The following is an 18,026-nucleotide window of genomic DNA, read 5'->3' as shown; positions in this document are numbered from 1 at the left end:
ATCGATTCTCCATTTGCTAAAATCAACACTCATTTGCTAATTTCTAAATAACATTTTTTTTAAAAAAAATTTTTTATAGAAAATTTGTAGCCATCTTCATAAAATTTTCCCAATAACAACCAAAAGCCTTTTCATAGGTCAAATACATGACAAGCCCCATCCATACTAATATGAATAATACCATTAAACAAAATAATTTTGACATCACCAATTTTAACAATTTCATATTTGTTTATCCCACCCATACCATATGCACAACCAACGCATGGACAATAAGTGTAAAAATAGTACTGTTTCTGTTTTCAAGGTGTCATGAAAAGTTACAGCAGTATCTTAAATCCATTGATGCTTCATATTGCCGTAATATTACATCGCCTTTCTTAGCAGATTTTCCTTTATTATTTTTTTTTATTTTTTTTTCTTTTAACCAAATTACCATGGAATTTTGAACCCTAATCTCATAAATAATAAGAAAGTGATCTTACATCCTTAATGCATAAAGTAAACTAAATTCCGAATAAAATAATTCATTATATTTTTATTTTATTCTAAATTTTTCTAATTTTTATTTTTATTTTTTTGTATTTTTATTTAGTTTTTTAATTTAGTATTTTTTAAATTTATTTATTTGAGTGTATTTTTGTCCTCTAACATCTAAAAAACATATTCTGTTTGATTTAACGAGAACAAAATGGTAGTTCTATGCGGTTGAGTTAAGTGTGACGAGTGAGGCAGCTTGTAAACGAGATAGAAAAAACAAAAACTTAACCGTCCAAAATATATGGACATTGTGGGTAACAGTTTTGGGTTTCATCTCGGATTACCAGCAGTCTTTGGGCTGCTCCTGCAGTAGAAAGCGTTCCTAGCTTCTGTCTTGATCACAACAATCATTTTCAATATCCTCTAAATTGCATTTACTATTCCACCATTGTGCCTTGGTAATGGATATTGGTGATAACCCTCTCCCTATAAACAAAAGCCAGACGCTGCTCATAGCCCTTTGCCACCGCAGTTTGTAGCATTAAATTACACCACTCGATTTTTTATGGCCTTGGGGAATAATGCCAATAAGTTTCCCTGTGCCATTTTTCATGATTATTCCCATCTTTTTTATTCAGAAGTACTAAAAAAGTAATTAACCCAAAATTTAACTCCACAAAATTTAGAAGACCTCAAACTGTAACAAAATCCAAAATTGTGCACCTTCTATGTCTTAAATTTTGGCAAAACTGCACATTCCTAGCCAAAGTCTTTAACTAGCAAGGAGCTGAAAAGGACATGATCTTATACTTGAGGAGCTTAACAGAGAAACATTCCATATCTCACTTTGCCTTTAGCACCTTAGCTAGCAGGAAAGCTGATAAAGACGCGGTAAATCTTTTAACTCGAGATTAAAAAGAGAAACTGGAATCATCAATGTTTCTAGCCCATCATCACAGAGGTTTACTTGGAAGCTCACTTCAGATTTCTGTACACTCTGCCCATTGTTTGAGCTGATATTTTTACTTAACATGAAATGTAATCAAGGGTTAGAAAGTTCTTACAGAACACCATCTGCGTGCAAAATTTGATTCATTTAGGTTCTTCTGTACTAGTTGAAGCCTCTGAACGCCTCCTCTTGGCATCATTGTCACCTAAATGCAACGAAACACAAATATCTTCATCGCAACCACTCCTTAATGAAGAGAGATTCTCCGGAACACCCCTAATCTGTACACTTTTTTGATGTAGTGGGGACCCACTGGTGAAACTTGGAATGAACTGATGTTCAACACTGGGAGCCATCTTGATCCCATCTTCCAGATGAAACCCTGTTTCCATTAGTGATGGGTTCACTGTTGGGCTGTGGCGTTCAACTTCCAGAGGGATGTGCTGTATCTGAAGACCCAGTGGTTCAAATCTGTCCTCGGCTTTGTCCTTTGGAAGCATTCCATCAGGAGGTGAGGAGTCCCCAACAGTAGACCCAATTGCTGTAGCGGACATTGCTCTTTGTTCTTGCACCGCCACTATATATAACAAACACACACACTTGGAATCATGATAAGGCAATATAAGAAGGTAACTTTTTTATTTTTATTTTTATTTTTACAAAATTTATAAGGTATTTCCGTTCATGTATCTGGTTTTTCATTAATCCTTAAATAATGTACAGCTCTTCTCTCTGTGTGTGTGTGTGGCAAGGATGTAAAAAACCATACACAAATGTGATGTGGCCGAGGCTCAGAGGGAGACTACCTTAAGTACTTGTCCCTGGCCACCTCGAGTAGTTTTCTCTTAAGCTTGCTATCTTCTTAGATGAAAGTTTTCATTCCACTTGCATTTTTAATGTCTTAGAAGACCATATACAATCACATTGCCTTATCCTAAACCAACCCTGTTAACTTTAAACAATGAAAGCGTATCTTGGTTTTTCTAATTTGTATAGCAGCTTTTGAAGGTAGGGGCAACAAGACCGAAGAAAATCAGAATAGTTATGCATGATGCTTATAAATCCATAGTAAAAGACAGGCAGATCAGATCAACAAAATATGTCAGCACCAACAAAAGAGGCATCTGTAAAAGTACAAACCTTTAAGTCCTTCATCAGAAGTTATGAGATCAAGTTCAAGGAGATTAAGAAGGCGCCCAAGATCAACACCACTTGTCCAATTTTCGGGAGGTTGGCCAACTTTTAGTTTAAGTCGGCCCCGGTTAGCAGTTCCACCCCATATGATTCCTATCGACCGTGGCTTCTCACCATTCTCACCCTTTAACATGATGAGGCTTCCACTATCTCCTTCAAGGTCAAATGTTTGCCGGTTCTCACCCACAACAAGAAAATCAGTTAAGAAGCATATGCCTTTTTCATCATTGTACTCGAGAGCATAGGCCAATACAGTTCCAGTGGTCAAACCAGAACTTCTTCCAACCTTCATCACCTGCTTCCCAATAAGGCTACTAATTGGAGACTGCAAGTCTATAATTTTTACGTCACCAATTTCTCCAACGCCTTTCACAGATGTAGTAACAGTGCACATGTCAAAATCATCAGCAAAAGGAATGAATGCCCCATCTGCTCTTACGAATGTCTCTGCAGGGGGTCAGTATGGTAAGTTTATTAAATTAATGAAAAGCCTATTACCTAAAATGGTTAAGTATATCTATTAGCTACATAATGTAACAATAAAAGGAGAAAATGGATTAAGAAATATTTAAGAACCACAGAGAAAAATTAAGAGTGCTAAAAGGCATAACTGAAGAGGGAAAAGAATCCTAGAAAAAAGGAGAAACTACTAAGCCGTAGTTGTTAGAGAAGAAAATGAGATAATATCTGACTCAGTTGTTACTACTAAACCTTAAAATTTGTCTCTCTAAAGTTATAATTACAAGCCCTAGAAAAGGAGTTTTGAGGAGCATCTACCAAGTTGGTTGAAGTATTGACCAAACAGAGTTTAGATGATAACTAAATTATAATACCACACTATGTTTATTGAACAACCATAATGCCAAGCTAGATGAAGTGTAAACAAAGAAGGTAAAAATGGTTGGCGAATACAGTGCCAGCCATGATGGCTAGAGCACATAACCATCAAACAAACTCAAGTTGAAGCAGCATTATCAAAACCCAACTAAGATCTAGGCAGAGTCACATTCCTATTAGGTTACATCAAAGTTTCTCCTTTTCGGACATGGATACAAATAGACATGAATTCCATGATGCATGTTAATTAGATAACACCTTGAACCAATTGCAATGGGTTTGGTAGATTAATGAAAAAAAAAAAAAAGACTCACGTATAAAATCCAAATTGAGGTGCTATGTACTTAGATCGAGACCATTCCTCATAATCAATCCAATTGTAAACTTTTAACTCTCCATGAGAATAATTTTAAACTTTTTTGGTCATCAGCATGCTTATTACATTAATCAGACTGGTAATAGATCCTCATTACCTGGGTTTATTCCAGCAAAGATACCATACCAAAGCTCGTCTGTGATGAATGAGGTAGCTCTCTCCACTGCACCAAGATATACCCCAGGTCCAAGTGTTGGAGGCAGCGGATGAAACATCTTCTGATTTGGATAATCTAAGTCAACAGCAACATGACGATTTGTAAGGAAACCAACTTGTCGACTGCCTGTTTGGCTCCTCACAATAGCACCCAAGGTCCCATATGTCTCCTGGCTAGCCACCTATCAAAAGCCACAATGATGATGCATTACCAAATAAAATGAAAAGCAAAGCTAACTTAAATATTGCCAGGCAGAAACCAGTTGAAGAAAAAATAGGAAGACTTCATGATGTAGCAAAAGGCTGTAAATAGTACCAATGAACAGTACCCGTGAACTATATTTTCTGTTTGTGAATATTATTGTAGAGAATTGTACGGAAAATTTGGGAAGAGAGAGTGACTAGGTTGATTCAGTTGTAGTCCTCTCAACCCTTTTATATAGATTGATTAAGTGGTAGAAATACAAAAGTGTCCTTTAACAACTTTGTTACGGTCCTTTAAGATGGTCTTCAAATCTCTACTAGTATCTTAATAGGTTATTTTATATTATTTAGATTTGTCTTTATTTCTATGTAAGAGTCTTGGTAACTTAACCCTAGTTTATATTCCAATAAGAGCTGTTGACTCAGCCCTAGAATATGTAGTGAATCCTCTATTTAAAGAGGTTATGCTATGAATAATGATATAAAAAGAATTAAGCCCAAACCTTGTGTTTAAAAGGTCTAGATTCCTTTAGAATCTAACGTTTAGGTTCCCTTAGAACCTAATTTATCCCGTTACAGACTTAGGTTCGTAACAACTTGGTATCAGAGCCAACAATGGCTTTACCATCTTCCAATTTGGATCAAAGGCTTATAGATGGTGAGATTCGAGAGTTATTTGCTGCCCTTCTCTCCAAGATGGACAAGCTAATTGCTTTTCAATCTTGAGTACAATCAGAGCCACAAACACCACCCCACTCACCCAACCAAATCACTATCGACCCACTATTCACCCAGTCGGATTTTACACAAAAATCCAACCAGTTGCTCTCCAGAATTCATGAACCCAAAAATCACCGATCTCCGCCAAAAACCCAACCAACCAATGATACGTACACCGCTGCCAATCCCCAAATCCCACTCCTTTTCGTCATCACCGGAACCCCCAAAATCAAAAACCCACCAAGTCCACCCCCACCGAAATTCTTACAAAAAGTCTCCCTGTCACTGCTGGCAACCCAGACACACAAAACCAAATCAGAAAATCACCCTTTCAATTCCCAAATACCACACAAATCACAACCTGAAGGGAATTATTCTAGCCCCTTTCCACACACAACCTTCAACCACCAAACATGTGTTCCATTTGAGCCTATAATACACGGGCCGTTCAACAAGAAGGTGCAGCCATGGGTGGCCACTTTTCTGCGGAAGTAACGACCCAAGAACAAGAAGCCGCCAATCGTAACCCAGCAATTCAAATCAGCTCTGCTCTATCCAGGTGAAGAAGCCATGGATGTGGTTGATACCGAAACACCATCACGAGCTCGGATCAACCCTTTCCATTGCTATCATGTGCTACCTTCTGAGCGGCCAAAAAGAAAACACCTTAAATTTTTGGATCCATTCGTAGGGAAGGAGTTGGAGGAGCTGGAAGAAGTCGTCGTTACCTACAATGGCATGCCCAAACTCATTGCATTGGAGGAAGAGTTTCCGCCACAAGCGCTCAATAGTTCGGTAGAGAGTAAGAAGGTGTTTGCTTGCATTGAGATTCAATTTTCCACTTATGCCCTTGAGGACAAGAGGCCACTCAAAGATCATGGATGGCAATATTGTCCCTACAAGAGATGGTGCGATGGATGCTTGATGAAGTATAGAAGAGATAGGGTTCACGAAGGGCATGAGGTGGCTACTAAAGGCAAGAAAGGCAATTTGAATATACCACGATACTGCTACGTGGAAAACTTGGAGTGGAATTTTGTTACTTTGACTTTGAAAGAACAAGGATGCTATAAAGAAAATCAACTAGACCTTGGGGACAAGGTCTATGTTAAGAGGGAGGAATGTTACGGCCCTTTAAGATGGTCTTCAAATCTCTACTAGTCTCTTAATAGTTTATTTTATTTTATTTAGATTTGTCTTTATTTCTATGTAAGAGTCTTGATGACTCAGCCCTAGTTTATATTCTAATAAGAGCTGCTGACCTAGCCCTAGAATATGTAATGAATCCTCTATTTAAAGAGGTTATGCTATGAATAAAGGTATGAAAAGAATTAAGCCCAAACCTTGTGTTTGAAAGGTTTAAGTTCCCTTAGAATCTAAGGTTTGGGTTTCCTTAGAACCTAATTTAACCCGTTACGGACTTGGGTTCGTAACAAACTCACTAACAAACACTTACAGCTTACTAACAAACTAACCAATGCAGCTTCGTAACAAACTCTTACAACTTACTAATTTATACTTCCTGTGAACTTGGGTTGCGCTCCTCTGCGCTCTCTTAATGCATCATTACTTATAAAAAAAAAAACAAACTAACCAATTCTACTAACACTAATAAAGGATGGGTGGTGAAGATTAGGACTTTGGAAAAAGAATAGGTCTAAATTTATGGACATTACGGAGAGTTTTAGAGGAAAAAATAAATGAGAAAGACGTTCATAAGCATCACACCTAACCCTAAGAGACTTATACTCCTTGGACTTGACTAGTTTTTTTTTTTTTTTAATAAGTAATGATGCATTAAAGAGTGCAGAGGGGCGCAACCTAAGTACACAGGAAGTATACAAGAGAGCGATTAAGTAGAGGAGAAAGAAGAAGAGAACATAAATAGAAAATCAGGAAAATTGATCACTATGGGTGCAAGCCAGCCTGCAGTCCAAGTAAAGAGCGTGTACAAAAAGAAATGAACAAGGTCCTCAAGGTTTCTCGACAAATCCCCGAAGCATCTAGCGTTCCATTCCTTCCATAAGCACCACATAAGACACAGGGGAGCCATCTTCCACACCACCGCACTTCGGGATTTACCACCCGACCACCAACTCGCAAACATCTCTTTGACGCTTCTAGGCATAACCCAACACATGTTGAAATAAAAGAAGATAACATCCCACAAAAAGCGCGCAACCCCACAGCGAAGAAAGAGATGATCCACAAACTCCCCTTTCGATTAACACATACAACATCGATTAATCAGAACAATACCTCTCTTCCGAACATTACTCAAGGTAAGAGATTTCCCAAGGGTGGCCGACCAAGCAAAAAACACATCTCGAAAGAACCTTAGTTTGCCAAATACTTTTCCAAAGGAAATGGTTGGGCTCTTTAAGGACAAGCTTACTATAAAAGGAGCGAACCTCAAACTTCCCTTTTCTAGATAGGATCCACCATATCCAGTCCTCCCCTTCCCCACGCAATGAGAGCGAATACAAGAGCGAGAAAAGGGAGGCTAAGGCCATCTCCTCCCAATCATGAATTCTTTGAATAAAGGTAACATTCCAATGAACCATACCATTTATACACTCCCTGATATCCGCAATGGAGGCAGCCTTATTGCTAGCAATGTTGAAAAGGCCGGGAAAAGCATCCTTGAGGGACATCTCGCCACACCAAATATCCTCCCAAAATTTGACTTTTAGCCTCGAGCCAGGATTAAATCTAAAGTGATAGTGAAACGACCTCCAACCCCTACAAATGTGTTTCCATAACCCCACCTCATGCGAACCGTGAGGAACTATAGAGCGCCAACCGCCCCAAGACACCCCATACTTTGCCACTAATATCCTTCTCTACCAAGCCTCTTCCTCATTGGCAAATCTACATAACCATTTTCCCAAAAGAGCTTGATTAAAAGACCGCAAACTCCGAATCCCTAGACTGCCCTCAGAAATCGGCGTACAAACCTCGTGCCAACTAACCAAGTGTGTGGGCGGGTCCTATAAGATTATTGCAAAGGTCTTAGCCAACAGAATGAGGAGAGTTATGGATCGGGTCATCTCCAATTCGCAAAATGCTTTTGTCAGAGGCAAACGTATTTTGGATTCGGTTCTTATTGCCAATGAATGCCTTGACAGCCGAATCAGATCTGGGGATCCCGGCCTCTTGTGTAAGTTGGATATGGAAAAGGCTTATGACTACATGAATTGGAAGTTTTTACTCTACTTGTTAAGAAGGTGCGGTTTTGGTGAGAAATGGTGCTTATGGATTGAGCATTGTATCTCGTCTATGTGGTTCTTGGTTTTGATCAATGGTTCTCCTTCCGGTTTCTTTAAGAGTTCGCGTGGAGTGAGACAAGGCGATCCCCTCTCGCTTTTTTTGTTCCATCTTGGTTATGGAGGCGTTTAGCAGGATGATTAATGTTTCTATCAACAGGGGTTTCATCAATGGTTTTTATGTGGGTACCGAAGAGTCTAATCGGGTTGTTGTTTCTCACCTCCTTTTTGCTGATGATATGCTGGTTTTTTGTGGGGTTGCTCCTGACCAAATTAGATTTATTAAAGCCCTTCTTATTGGTTTCGAGGTTGTCTCTAGGTTAAAAGTAAATCGGGCCAAATCTGTTTTGGTCCCTGTCGAAGGTACGGGTGAGGCGGGTGAGTTGATTGGCATTCTGGGATGTGGCACTAGCTCTTTGCCTTTGAAGTATCTGGGTCTTCCTCTAGGGGCTTCTTTCAAGCTTTTGGCTATTTGGGAAGACATGTTGGAAAAGATTGCTAGAAGGTTGGCCCCTTGGAAACGTTCGCATTTGTCCAAGGGGGCTAGGCTCACCCTCATCAAGAGCACCTTATCCAACCTTCCTACATACTTTTTGTCTCTCTTTCCTATCCCTGCCTCTGTGGTGAATCGCTTTGGGGGGGGGGGGGGGGGGGGGGCTCAACGACGAGCCTAAGATCCACTTGACTAGTGAAACCTACAAAATAAAACCCTATACCAATAATAAGCCAAAATATAAAATAGGACCTAACTAGACTTAAACTAAATTATGCAAGCTCCCAAGTAGATTCTGCATCATCTAACAGGTACCAAATTAAAATTTGGACTATAGAAACATATTTTCCATGCTTTAACAAACTTCATTAGAATGCTGCCACTTGTCTCCATCATCTCTCCCCAGCTTGAGAAAACTCGACCATATCGCGTTGAAGGCATAGAATTGTTCGTAGAAGTCTCAAGCTTGAGGCGTTTGAACCTATTGTCAATGATCCAAGTACAATGAGAAAGTGGGCGCCCGTTCCATTTTAAGAGAAACATTTGATAACTCCATTAGACAGGAGTTCATGGTCCTAGCCAATAGAATGAGGAGAGTTATGGATCGGGTCATTTCCAATCCGTAGAATGCTTTCGTCAAAGGCAGACATATCTTGGATTCGGTTCTTATTGCCAATGAATGTCTGCACAGCCGCATCAGATCTGGGGATCCCGGTCTGTTGTGTAAATTGGATATGGAAAAGGCTTATGATCATATGAACTGTAAATTTGTACTCTACTTGTTGTGAAGGTGCGGTTTTGTTGAGAAATGGTGTTTATGGATTAAGCATTGTATCTCGTCTGTGCGGTTCTCGGTTTTGATCAATGGTTCTTCTTCCGGCTTCTTTGAGAGCTCGCATGGGGTGAGACAAGGCGATCCTCTTTCGCCCTTTTTGTTCATCATGGTCATGGAGGCATTCAGTAGGATGATTAATGCTTCTATCAATAAGGGGTTCATCAATGGTTTCTATGTGGGAGCTAGAGAGCCTGACCGGGTAACTGTTTCTCATCTTCCTTTAGCTGATGATACGCTGGTTTTTTGTGGGGCTGCTCCTTACCAAATTAGATTTATTAAAGCCCTTCTTATTGGCTTCGAGGCTGTCTCTGGGTTAAAAGTAAATCGGGCCAAATTTGTTTTGGTCCCTATTGGAGGTACGGATGAAGCGGGTGATTTGGCTGGTATTCTGGGATGTAGCACTAGTTCGTTGCCTTTGAAGAATTTGGGTCTTCCGCTAGGGGCCTCGTTCAAGCTTTTGGCTATATGGGAGGACATGTTGGAGAAGATTGCTAGAAGGTTGGCCCCTTGGAAACGTATGTATTTGTCCAAGGGGGCTAGGCTCACCCTCATCAAGAGCACCTTGTCCAATCTCCCTACCTATTTTCTGTCTCTTTTTCCTATCCCTGATACTGTGACGAATCGCATTGAGAAGCTCCAACGGGATTTTTTTATGGGGTGGGCTCAATGATGAGTTTAAGTTCCACTTGGTCAGTTGGCACGAGGTTTGTTCTTCGGTTTTTGAGGGTGGTTAAGGGATTCGGAGATTGCGTTTATTTAATCAAGCTCTTTTGGGGAAATGGTTGTGGAGATATGCTCATGAGGAAGAGGCTTGGTGGAGAAGAATCTTGGTGGCGAAGTACCGGGTGTTTTGGGGTGGTTGGCATTCTAAGGTCCCTCGTGGATCACATGGGGTGGGGTTATGGAAACACATTTGTAGGTTGGAGGCCGATTCAAAGTTGCTTTAGATTTGATCCTGGCTTGGGGTCGAAAGTCAAATTTTGGGAGGATACTTGGAGTGGCGAGTTGTCTCTCAAGGAGGCTTTCTCCGTTCTCTTCAATATTGCTAGTAATAAGGATGGTTCCATTGCGGATATCAGGGAGTGTTTAAATGGTATGGTTCTTTGGAATGTTACCTTTACTCGTAGAATTCAAGATTGGAGCCTCTCTTTTCTCGCTCTTATATTTGCTCTCGATGCTTGGAGAAGGGGAGGATCGGATGTGGTGGATGCCTTCAAGAAAAGGGAAGTTTAAGGTTCGCTCTTTTTATAGGAAGCTTGCTCTTAAAGAGCCCAACGATTTCCCTTGAAAAAGTATTTGGCGCACCAAGGTTCCTTCGAGAGTGGCATTTTTTGCTTGGTCGGCCGCCCTTGGGAAATCTCTTACCTTGGATAATGTTCGGAAGAGAGGTATTGTTGTGATTAACTGATGTTGCATGTGTGAATCGGAAGGGGAGTCTGTGGATCATCTCTTTCTTCATTGTGGGGTTGCGCGCACTTTCTGGGATGTTATCTTCTCTTGGTTCAACATGTGTTGGGTTATGCCTAGAAGCATCAAGGAGATGTTTGCGAGCTGGTGGTCGGGCAGTAAATCCCACAGTGCAGTGGTGTGGAAGATGGTTCCCCTTTGTCTTTTATGGTGTCTATGGAAGGAAAGTGTTAGAAAAATATATTGTATGGGATCTCTCACTTTCATTTCCCTCTCGTGCTTTGCAGTCGTCAAGTTCAGCTCTTAAGTGGCATTGTCGCCTTGGTCATCCTTCCCTTCCTGCGTTGAAGCATCAAGTCCCAAGTCTCCGTCATGAGTTGTCTGTGTCGTGCGAAGCGTGTCAGCTTGGCAAACACCATCGTGTTTCTTTTCCGTCAAGAGTTGTTAGTCGAGTTTCTCGTCCTTTTGAGTTAGTTCATTCTGATGTATGGGGTCCTATGAAGATCGAGTCCAATAAATTTCATTATTTTGTAACATTCGTGGATGATTTTTCCCGTATGACTTGGTTATTTTTAACGAAAAATCGTTCTGAGTTATTTTCTGTCTTCCAAATGTTTCGTAATATGATTAAGACTCAATTTTCTCAAAAAATTCGTATCTTGCGTTCTGATAATGCCAAAGAATACACATCTAGTTCTTTTGCCACTTATTTGTTTGATAAAGGCATTATCCATCAAACCTCATGTGCTCACACTCCACAACAAAATGGTGTGGTTGAACGTAAGAATCGTCATTTATTAGATGTTGCACGTTGTCTCTTGTTTCATATGCATGTCCCCAAACATTTTTGGAGTGAGGCAGTCCTCACTGCTTGTTATCTCATTAATCGGATGCCCTCCTCGGTCTTAGATGGTGTTTCTCCTCATTCACTCTTGTACTCTTCTTCACCTCCGTTTGCCTTACCACTAAAGATTTTTGGGTGTGTTTGCTATGTCCATAACTTGGGTCCTGGCTATGATAAACTTGATCCTCGCTCTACTAAATGTGTCTTCCTTGGTTATTCCACAACTCAGAAGGGATATCGTTGTTATAGTTTTGTTCTTCGTCGCTACTTTACTAGCGCTGACGTCACATTTGTTGAGTCTCTTGCCTATTTTCCTGTTGATGCGTCTTTCGAAGCGTCTACCCTTGAGCCCAATGTCACGTCTGTTCCGCTGCCTGTTCCATATCTCTCTGAGTCTGTCGTGTTGCCTCCATGCTCTTCTGCTCCTCTCCAGGTTTATACACGTAGGCCATGTCCATCAGCTCCTGCACCTCCACCATCATCCATCCCGTCTTCGGATCCGCTGCCACCTGCATCTGATTCCTTGCCTATTGCCCTAAGGAAAGGTACACGTTCTTGCACTATTGCACATCCTATCAGTCATTTTGTATCTACTAGTTCTTTGTCTCCTTCCTATTCTTGCTTTATTTCCCATCTTTCTACTGTTTCCACCCCAAAGACAGTGCATGATGCTTTATCTGACTCTGGTTGGAGGCAAGCTATGGAATTGGAAATGAAGGCCTTGCATCAAAATGGTACGTGGGAGCTTGTTCGCTTACCACCTGCTAAGAAGCCTGTTGGTTGCAAATGAGTTTACACGGTTCAGTTTAATCCTGATGGTTCAGTTGAACGGTTGAAAGCTCGTTTGGTTGCTAAGGGTTATACACAGACATATGGTATTGATTATGATGAGACATTTTCTCCAGTTGCCAAAATCTCCTCCGTCCGTATTCTTATTTCTTTGGCTTCTAATTTGGCTTGGCCCTTATTTCAATTGGATGTCAAAAATGCCTTTTTACATGGGGATCTGCACAAGGAAGTTTATATGGAGCAACCACCTGGGTTTGTTGCTCAGGGGGAGTATCTGGGTTGTGTCTGTAAATTAAAAAAGGCTTTGTACGGTCTCAAGCAATCTCCACGGGGATGGTTTGGGAAGTTCTCAGCGGCAGTTATGGAGTTTGGTCTTCAGCAATGTCAGACAGATCATTCAGTATTTCACTTGCATACAAGTGCTGGTCATATTCTCCTTGTGGTATATGTGGATGACATCGTGATTACAGGTAATGATTCAGGAGGCATTGCTCGGTTGAAATTGTTTTTACAACAAAAGTTTCAGACAAAAGATTTGGGAAAACTAAGATATTTTTTGGGGATTGAAGTTGCTAGATCCCAAACAGGTATCAATTTATCTTAAAGAAAATATGTACTTGATTTGTTAGAAGAGACGGGTCTTCTGGGTGTTCGTCCTGTTGACACTCCAATGGATCCTAATCAGAAATTAGTAAAAGATGAAGGGGAATTGTTTGAAGATCCTAATAGGTATCGTCGCTTAGTTGGAAAGTTGAATTACCTGACCATTACTAGACCAGACATCTCATATGCAGTTGGTGTTGTCAGTCGTTTTTGGAGGCTCTTAGGGTTTCACATTGGGAAGCTGTTACTTGTATTATTCGATATTTGAAAAGAGCTCCTGGCCTTGGGATATTGTATAGACCGAATGGACACCTTCGGGTAGAAGGGTTTACTGATGCAGATTGGGCTGGTTCTCCCTCAAATAGGCGATCTACTACAAGATATTGTACTTTCTTGGGTGGTAATCTAGTAACTTGGAAAAGCAAGAAACAGACGGTGGTGGCACGGTCCAGTGCCGAGGCAGAATACAGGGCAATGTCTAACACTACTAGTGAATTGACATGGTTACAACTCTTTCTCCAAGAGATCGGATTTGCCGCTCCTACTCCTATCCCATTATTTTGTGATAATCAAGCTGCAATACATATTGCATCTAACTCTGTCTTTCATGAAAGAACCAAGCATATTGAGGTTGACTGTCACTTTGTTCGAGATAAGATACTCAATAGCGATATCTCTACACCGTTCGTGAAGTCTGGAGATCAGTTAGCTGATATGTTTACAAAACCCTTGTGTCGGAAGCAGTTAGAATTTATTTGTTCAAAGCTGGACTTATATGATATATATGCTCCAGCTTGAGGGGGAGTGTTAGAAAAATATATTGTATGGGTATTTTTGTCTTTGCACTCTATGTTGGTTTATATATATATGCAATATGAGGGGAGTGTGGCTGTGTGATGATTGACACAGCCCCATATTCTATTCTGTCCACAGAAAGGAATGCTAGATGTTCGAGGAACCTTGAGGACCTTGTTCATTTCTTTTTGTACACTCTCTTCACTTGGACGGTAGGCTGGCTTGCATCCTTAGTGATCAATTTCCCTGATTTTCTTTTTATGTTCTCTTCTTCTTTCTCCCCTTCTTAGTCGCTCTCTTGTATACTTCCTGTATACTTGGGTTGCGCCCCTCTGCGCTCTTCTAATGCATTATTACTTATAAAAAAAAAAGGAGTTCATGATCAATAGCATCTTCAATCCCTTCCTTCATATGTGGGGTTAGTGGGAGTTTAGCAACAATAGCATCATTAGGTTCATCTTCATCATGCCTTTGGTATAAAGTGAGATCTTCAATATTAAAGACATTACTTATACCTATATCTTCCAGCAAGTCAAGAACATAAGCATTAAAATTAATTTTCTTCAAAATTTTGTAAGGACCTGCACTTCTTGAATGAAACTTCTTGTACATACCTTTTGGATATTGAAATTGTTGGGTTTTTAATGTTGGCTCATTTGGTGTCCAAAATACTTGCATGAAATTTGGTTTTAGACAAAATGTTTTGGGACTATGGGATATCAAGTATTTCAAGTCTGAAATCAAAAAATGTGAAGATTGTACTAAAAGAAGTAATATCAGACTTGGGTGTCCGGATGACCTTTGAATGTGTCCGGATGGGACTTCCAGGGAGTACCAGTTTTTATGCATGTCTGGACGGCCTCTAAATGGTCCTCCAGAAAGTACCCGGACCATGCGGCAACATTGACCCAGCCAGAGTAAAATGATCAAAACTTTTGATTCATAAATCCAATGAAGTCAAACTTGGTGTCCTTGGAAAGCTAATTCAAAATAATACAATTTTGTATTTCATGAAGTTTCCAATTCCAACGTTTGAGGGGCCAAAACGAGTTGTGAAGAGAAGACTGAAAAGCTGAGTTACTGGAAGATGGTCGTTTGGACGGGCCACTTACATGTCTGGATGGGAGTCGTAGAAGTGCAATATTTGGACCACCAACTTTCAGAATTTAGGACTACTTTCTCAAGTCTATTTAAGAGCTTTTGGAGTATGGATTTTGTAAGGATTGGAGGTAATATTTCCAAATATAACAGTTTTTTCCTCCATGTGCTAAGAGAGAAAGTACATGTTCTTATGCTTTAAGGTGTATCTCTCGAGTATTTGTTGTAAACCACAACCGTTCATCAACAACAATTGAAGCCTATTGGAGTTTCGGTATAGAAGATCAAGTAGAAGAATTGTTCCAGACATACTAGGAAGGGCTACTGTCGTAAAAGTCAAGTGAGTCGCTTGTCTTATGCAAGAGTGTCATCAAAGGTTTTGTAAGTGTAAACTTCTTGTAATTCTTATTCTTCTATAGCAGATTGATTTCTTGAGTTTAGTTGCCCCGAAGTAGTTTTACTTTTTAAGAGTTCTTCAAAAAGTTTTCACTTCGTCACCAAAATCTCTATGTTGATTGATTTATCACTTTCCATATATTTGGTGATTGTGTGGTCAATAATTTTAAATTCTGCAATAATTGATAAACACCTATTAGGTGTGTTTGGAATCTTGTTTTATATTTTTAGAAACAATCCAAGAGATGGTTCTAACCCAAAACCAAAACATGCACATAACAATTTATAAAATAAAAAAAAAAAAATTGAAAGGCGAAAAATAAAACCAACACACTCAATACAAGATATTGGTTACAAGGTGGAAAACCTTTTGAACAAATCAAAAGTAAAAAACCACTCCGAGGCAGTCAAACCTTGAAAATCACTATATGAAGAACCAAATTACAGACAATAGTGCCTTGCAAGTTTTAGACTCTGTAAGACAATAAGCTCCCCACTTGACTATCTTCATGGGTTCATGGAGTGCATTTCCTCACTGATTCATCGGTAGACTTCATTGTGGATAAAGAGGTGTAAGGTTGTAGTGGGTAGGACAAATACCACATCAAGAAAGGGATAGCTCAAAGCTTTTTCACATCCTCTCTTGGTATCAACAATGGTGAGGGATATCACTTCAAGGAAGGAATAGCACACCAACTTTCTTCAGCAAAAACCCTCCGAAACTTTCAAGAAAATTTCCTCAAAAGCTTATGCAAACAATATTAGAAGATGGAATATATATTGGAGAAATTCACTCTTTACGTCTTAACGGAAACCAAGTCCCATTAAGATAGAAAGAACAAAACATCACAAATCTGATATTTCTTAAACTTGAGTCAAGACGTGAATAGTAAGACTCAACATTCACGTCATAACAGTACATCCAAAGGGACATCAAACGGGAAAGGCAGTGCCTATATGTCACATTCCCGTCTTGACGTGTCATCCAATGGAGAAGATAGTCTGAGTCATATTCCCATCTTGACAAGTCATCCAATGCTGAAGGCAGTAACTGCGTTACGTTCTCGTCTTAACAGAACATCCAATAGAGAAGGCAGCAACACTGCCTTACATTCCAGTCTTAAGGGAACGTCCAACGGAAATTCCTTTTTCCTTTTTCACTTGCAATAACACACCAAAACACTAGTGAAAACTAAGACCAAAATACTTGCAATGTTTTGTGCATTGAATAAGGCCAAACTAGAACCTAATAGTTATCTTTCAGGCCTATGCCCATCACCATGTCTCCTTCCTTCAATTCAACAAATTTTCTCCTCAAATGAGCACGTTATTTATAGCTCTCATTGCTTATTGCAATCTTTCATTACGCTTCATCATGTATCTCATGCATATGTTTATTCATTATAAAAAATAAAAAAAAATGTATCTCATGCATATGTTTGGAAAAAGCATTAGCTTCAACACTAGTACAGGCTAGAAAAGGTAGAGGAACCAAATCAATTGGCTTTTTATGAAGTAAACCCATCACTCTCGAATGGGCTACAACATGTAGACAGATTAACAGAGCTATTATAAGCAAATTCAATAAGACAATGGAGGAGATCACTCAAACTTTGATCAACAATTTCTATTTATCCATCAGTCTGGCGTGAAAAGAAGAGAACTTCATTCGGACTTGCATTTAGCGATTTTCATAAAGTTCTCCAAAAGTAACTCAAAAATTTCGCATCATTGTCCAAGACGATAATTTTAGGCAGCCCAAAGAAGAGTATCAATATGGACAAATGAATCAATGAATCAATGTGGAAGAGCCTAAGGGCACGGGAAAGCTCTTTCTAAGGAACTCGGCAAAATAGCTGTCTGTCTTGGAGTAAGGAATAAAGTGACCCATCTTTGAATATTGATCCACCACCAGAAACGTAAAGATAAAGCAATGATGCTGAAGAGTTCTTGTAATCCTAGGACAAAGTCCATATATAAGTCTTGCCATGGTTCATGGGGAATTGGTAACGGCATGTATAAACTTGTATTTGTCTTCCCTCCCTTTGATATATGACAGGTACGACATTGGGAGACAACTCTTGCTACATCTTGCTTCAAGCTTGACCAATAACATTGATCCTCAACAAATTCAAGGATCTTATCTCTTCCAAAAGATAGCCATCATGCAAGGAAAAATCAGAATATATGCAGCATGCTGTCCAGGCATTAGATCAATATATATAACACTAAAATCCTGGCAAGATGGGTGGCCTCTTTAAGCAAATCAAAGCCCACAACTTGAATAGTTATTGAGGAAAGAACAAGTACCACTCGACTTAGCGCAGCAGCTCCCTTGCTCTCAATACAAGTCTTGTGATTGGTAACGAAAATGTACTCTTGCAAGAAAGAAACCAATTTCAGTGTGGATATTTCAACTTCTTTTGGGCATTGATTTATTTAAGTGCTAAGAGTAAAGCACAAACACCTTGAGAATGACATAACAATGCCAATGACAAAGTGCTTGAACAATAGCATAGAATTCTTTGTCATACGTAGAATACTTTTGTTTGGCCTCATTTAACATCTCACCGAAACAAGCAAC

General features: G+C 39.7%; 1 protein-coding gene across 2 annotated transcripts in view; it reads right to left on the bottom strand.

Annotated features, from left to right (window-relative positions):
- Positions 1-1,365: 1,365 nt before the first annotated feature.
- LOC132176403 (Trypsin family protein) overlaps positions 1,366-18,026 on the bottom strand; it is a 37,214-nt gene continuing 20,553 nt past the window's right edge. For both annotated transcript variants that reach the window (XM_059588596.2, XM_059588595.2), the window contains 3 exons: positions 3,934-4,174; positions 2,570-3,070; positions 1,366-2,006 (listed from right to left, as the gene is read on the bottom strand). In XM_059588596.2, coding sequence (XP_059444579.1) covers positions 1,573-2,006; positions 2,570-3,070; positions 3,934-4,174 — 1,176 coding nt within the window. In that variant the 3' untranslated portion in view covers positions 1,366-1,572. The remainder of the gene's footprint in view (positions 2,007-2,569; positions 3,071-3,933; positions 4,175-18,026) is intronic.

Source organism: Corylus avellana, chromosome 3 (assembly GCF_965113065.1).
Source record: "Corylus avellana chromosome 3, dhCorAvel1.hap1.2, whole genome shotgun sequence".
NCBI classification, from domain to species: Eukaryota; Viridiplantae; Streptophyta; class Magnoliopsida; order Fagales; family Betulaceae; genus Corylus; species Corylus avellana.
Note: the sequence above shows the minus strand (reverse complement) of the source record. Positions and strands in the feature narration are given on the sequence as shown.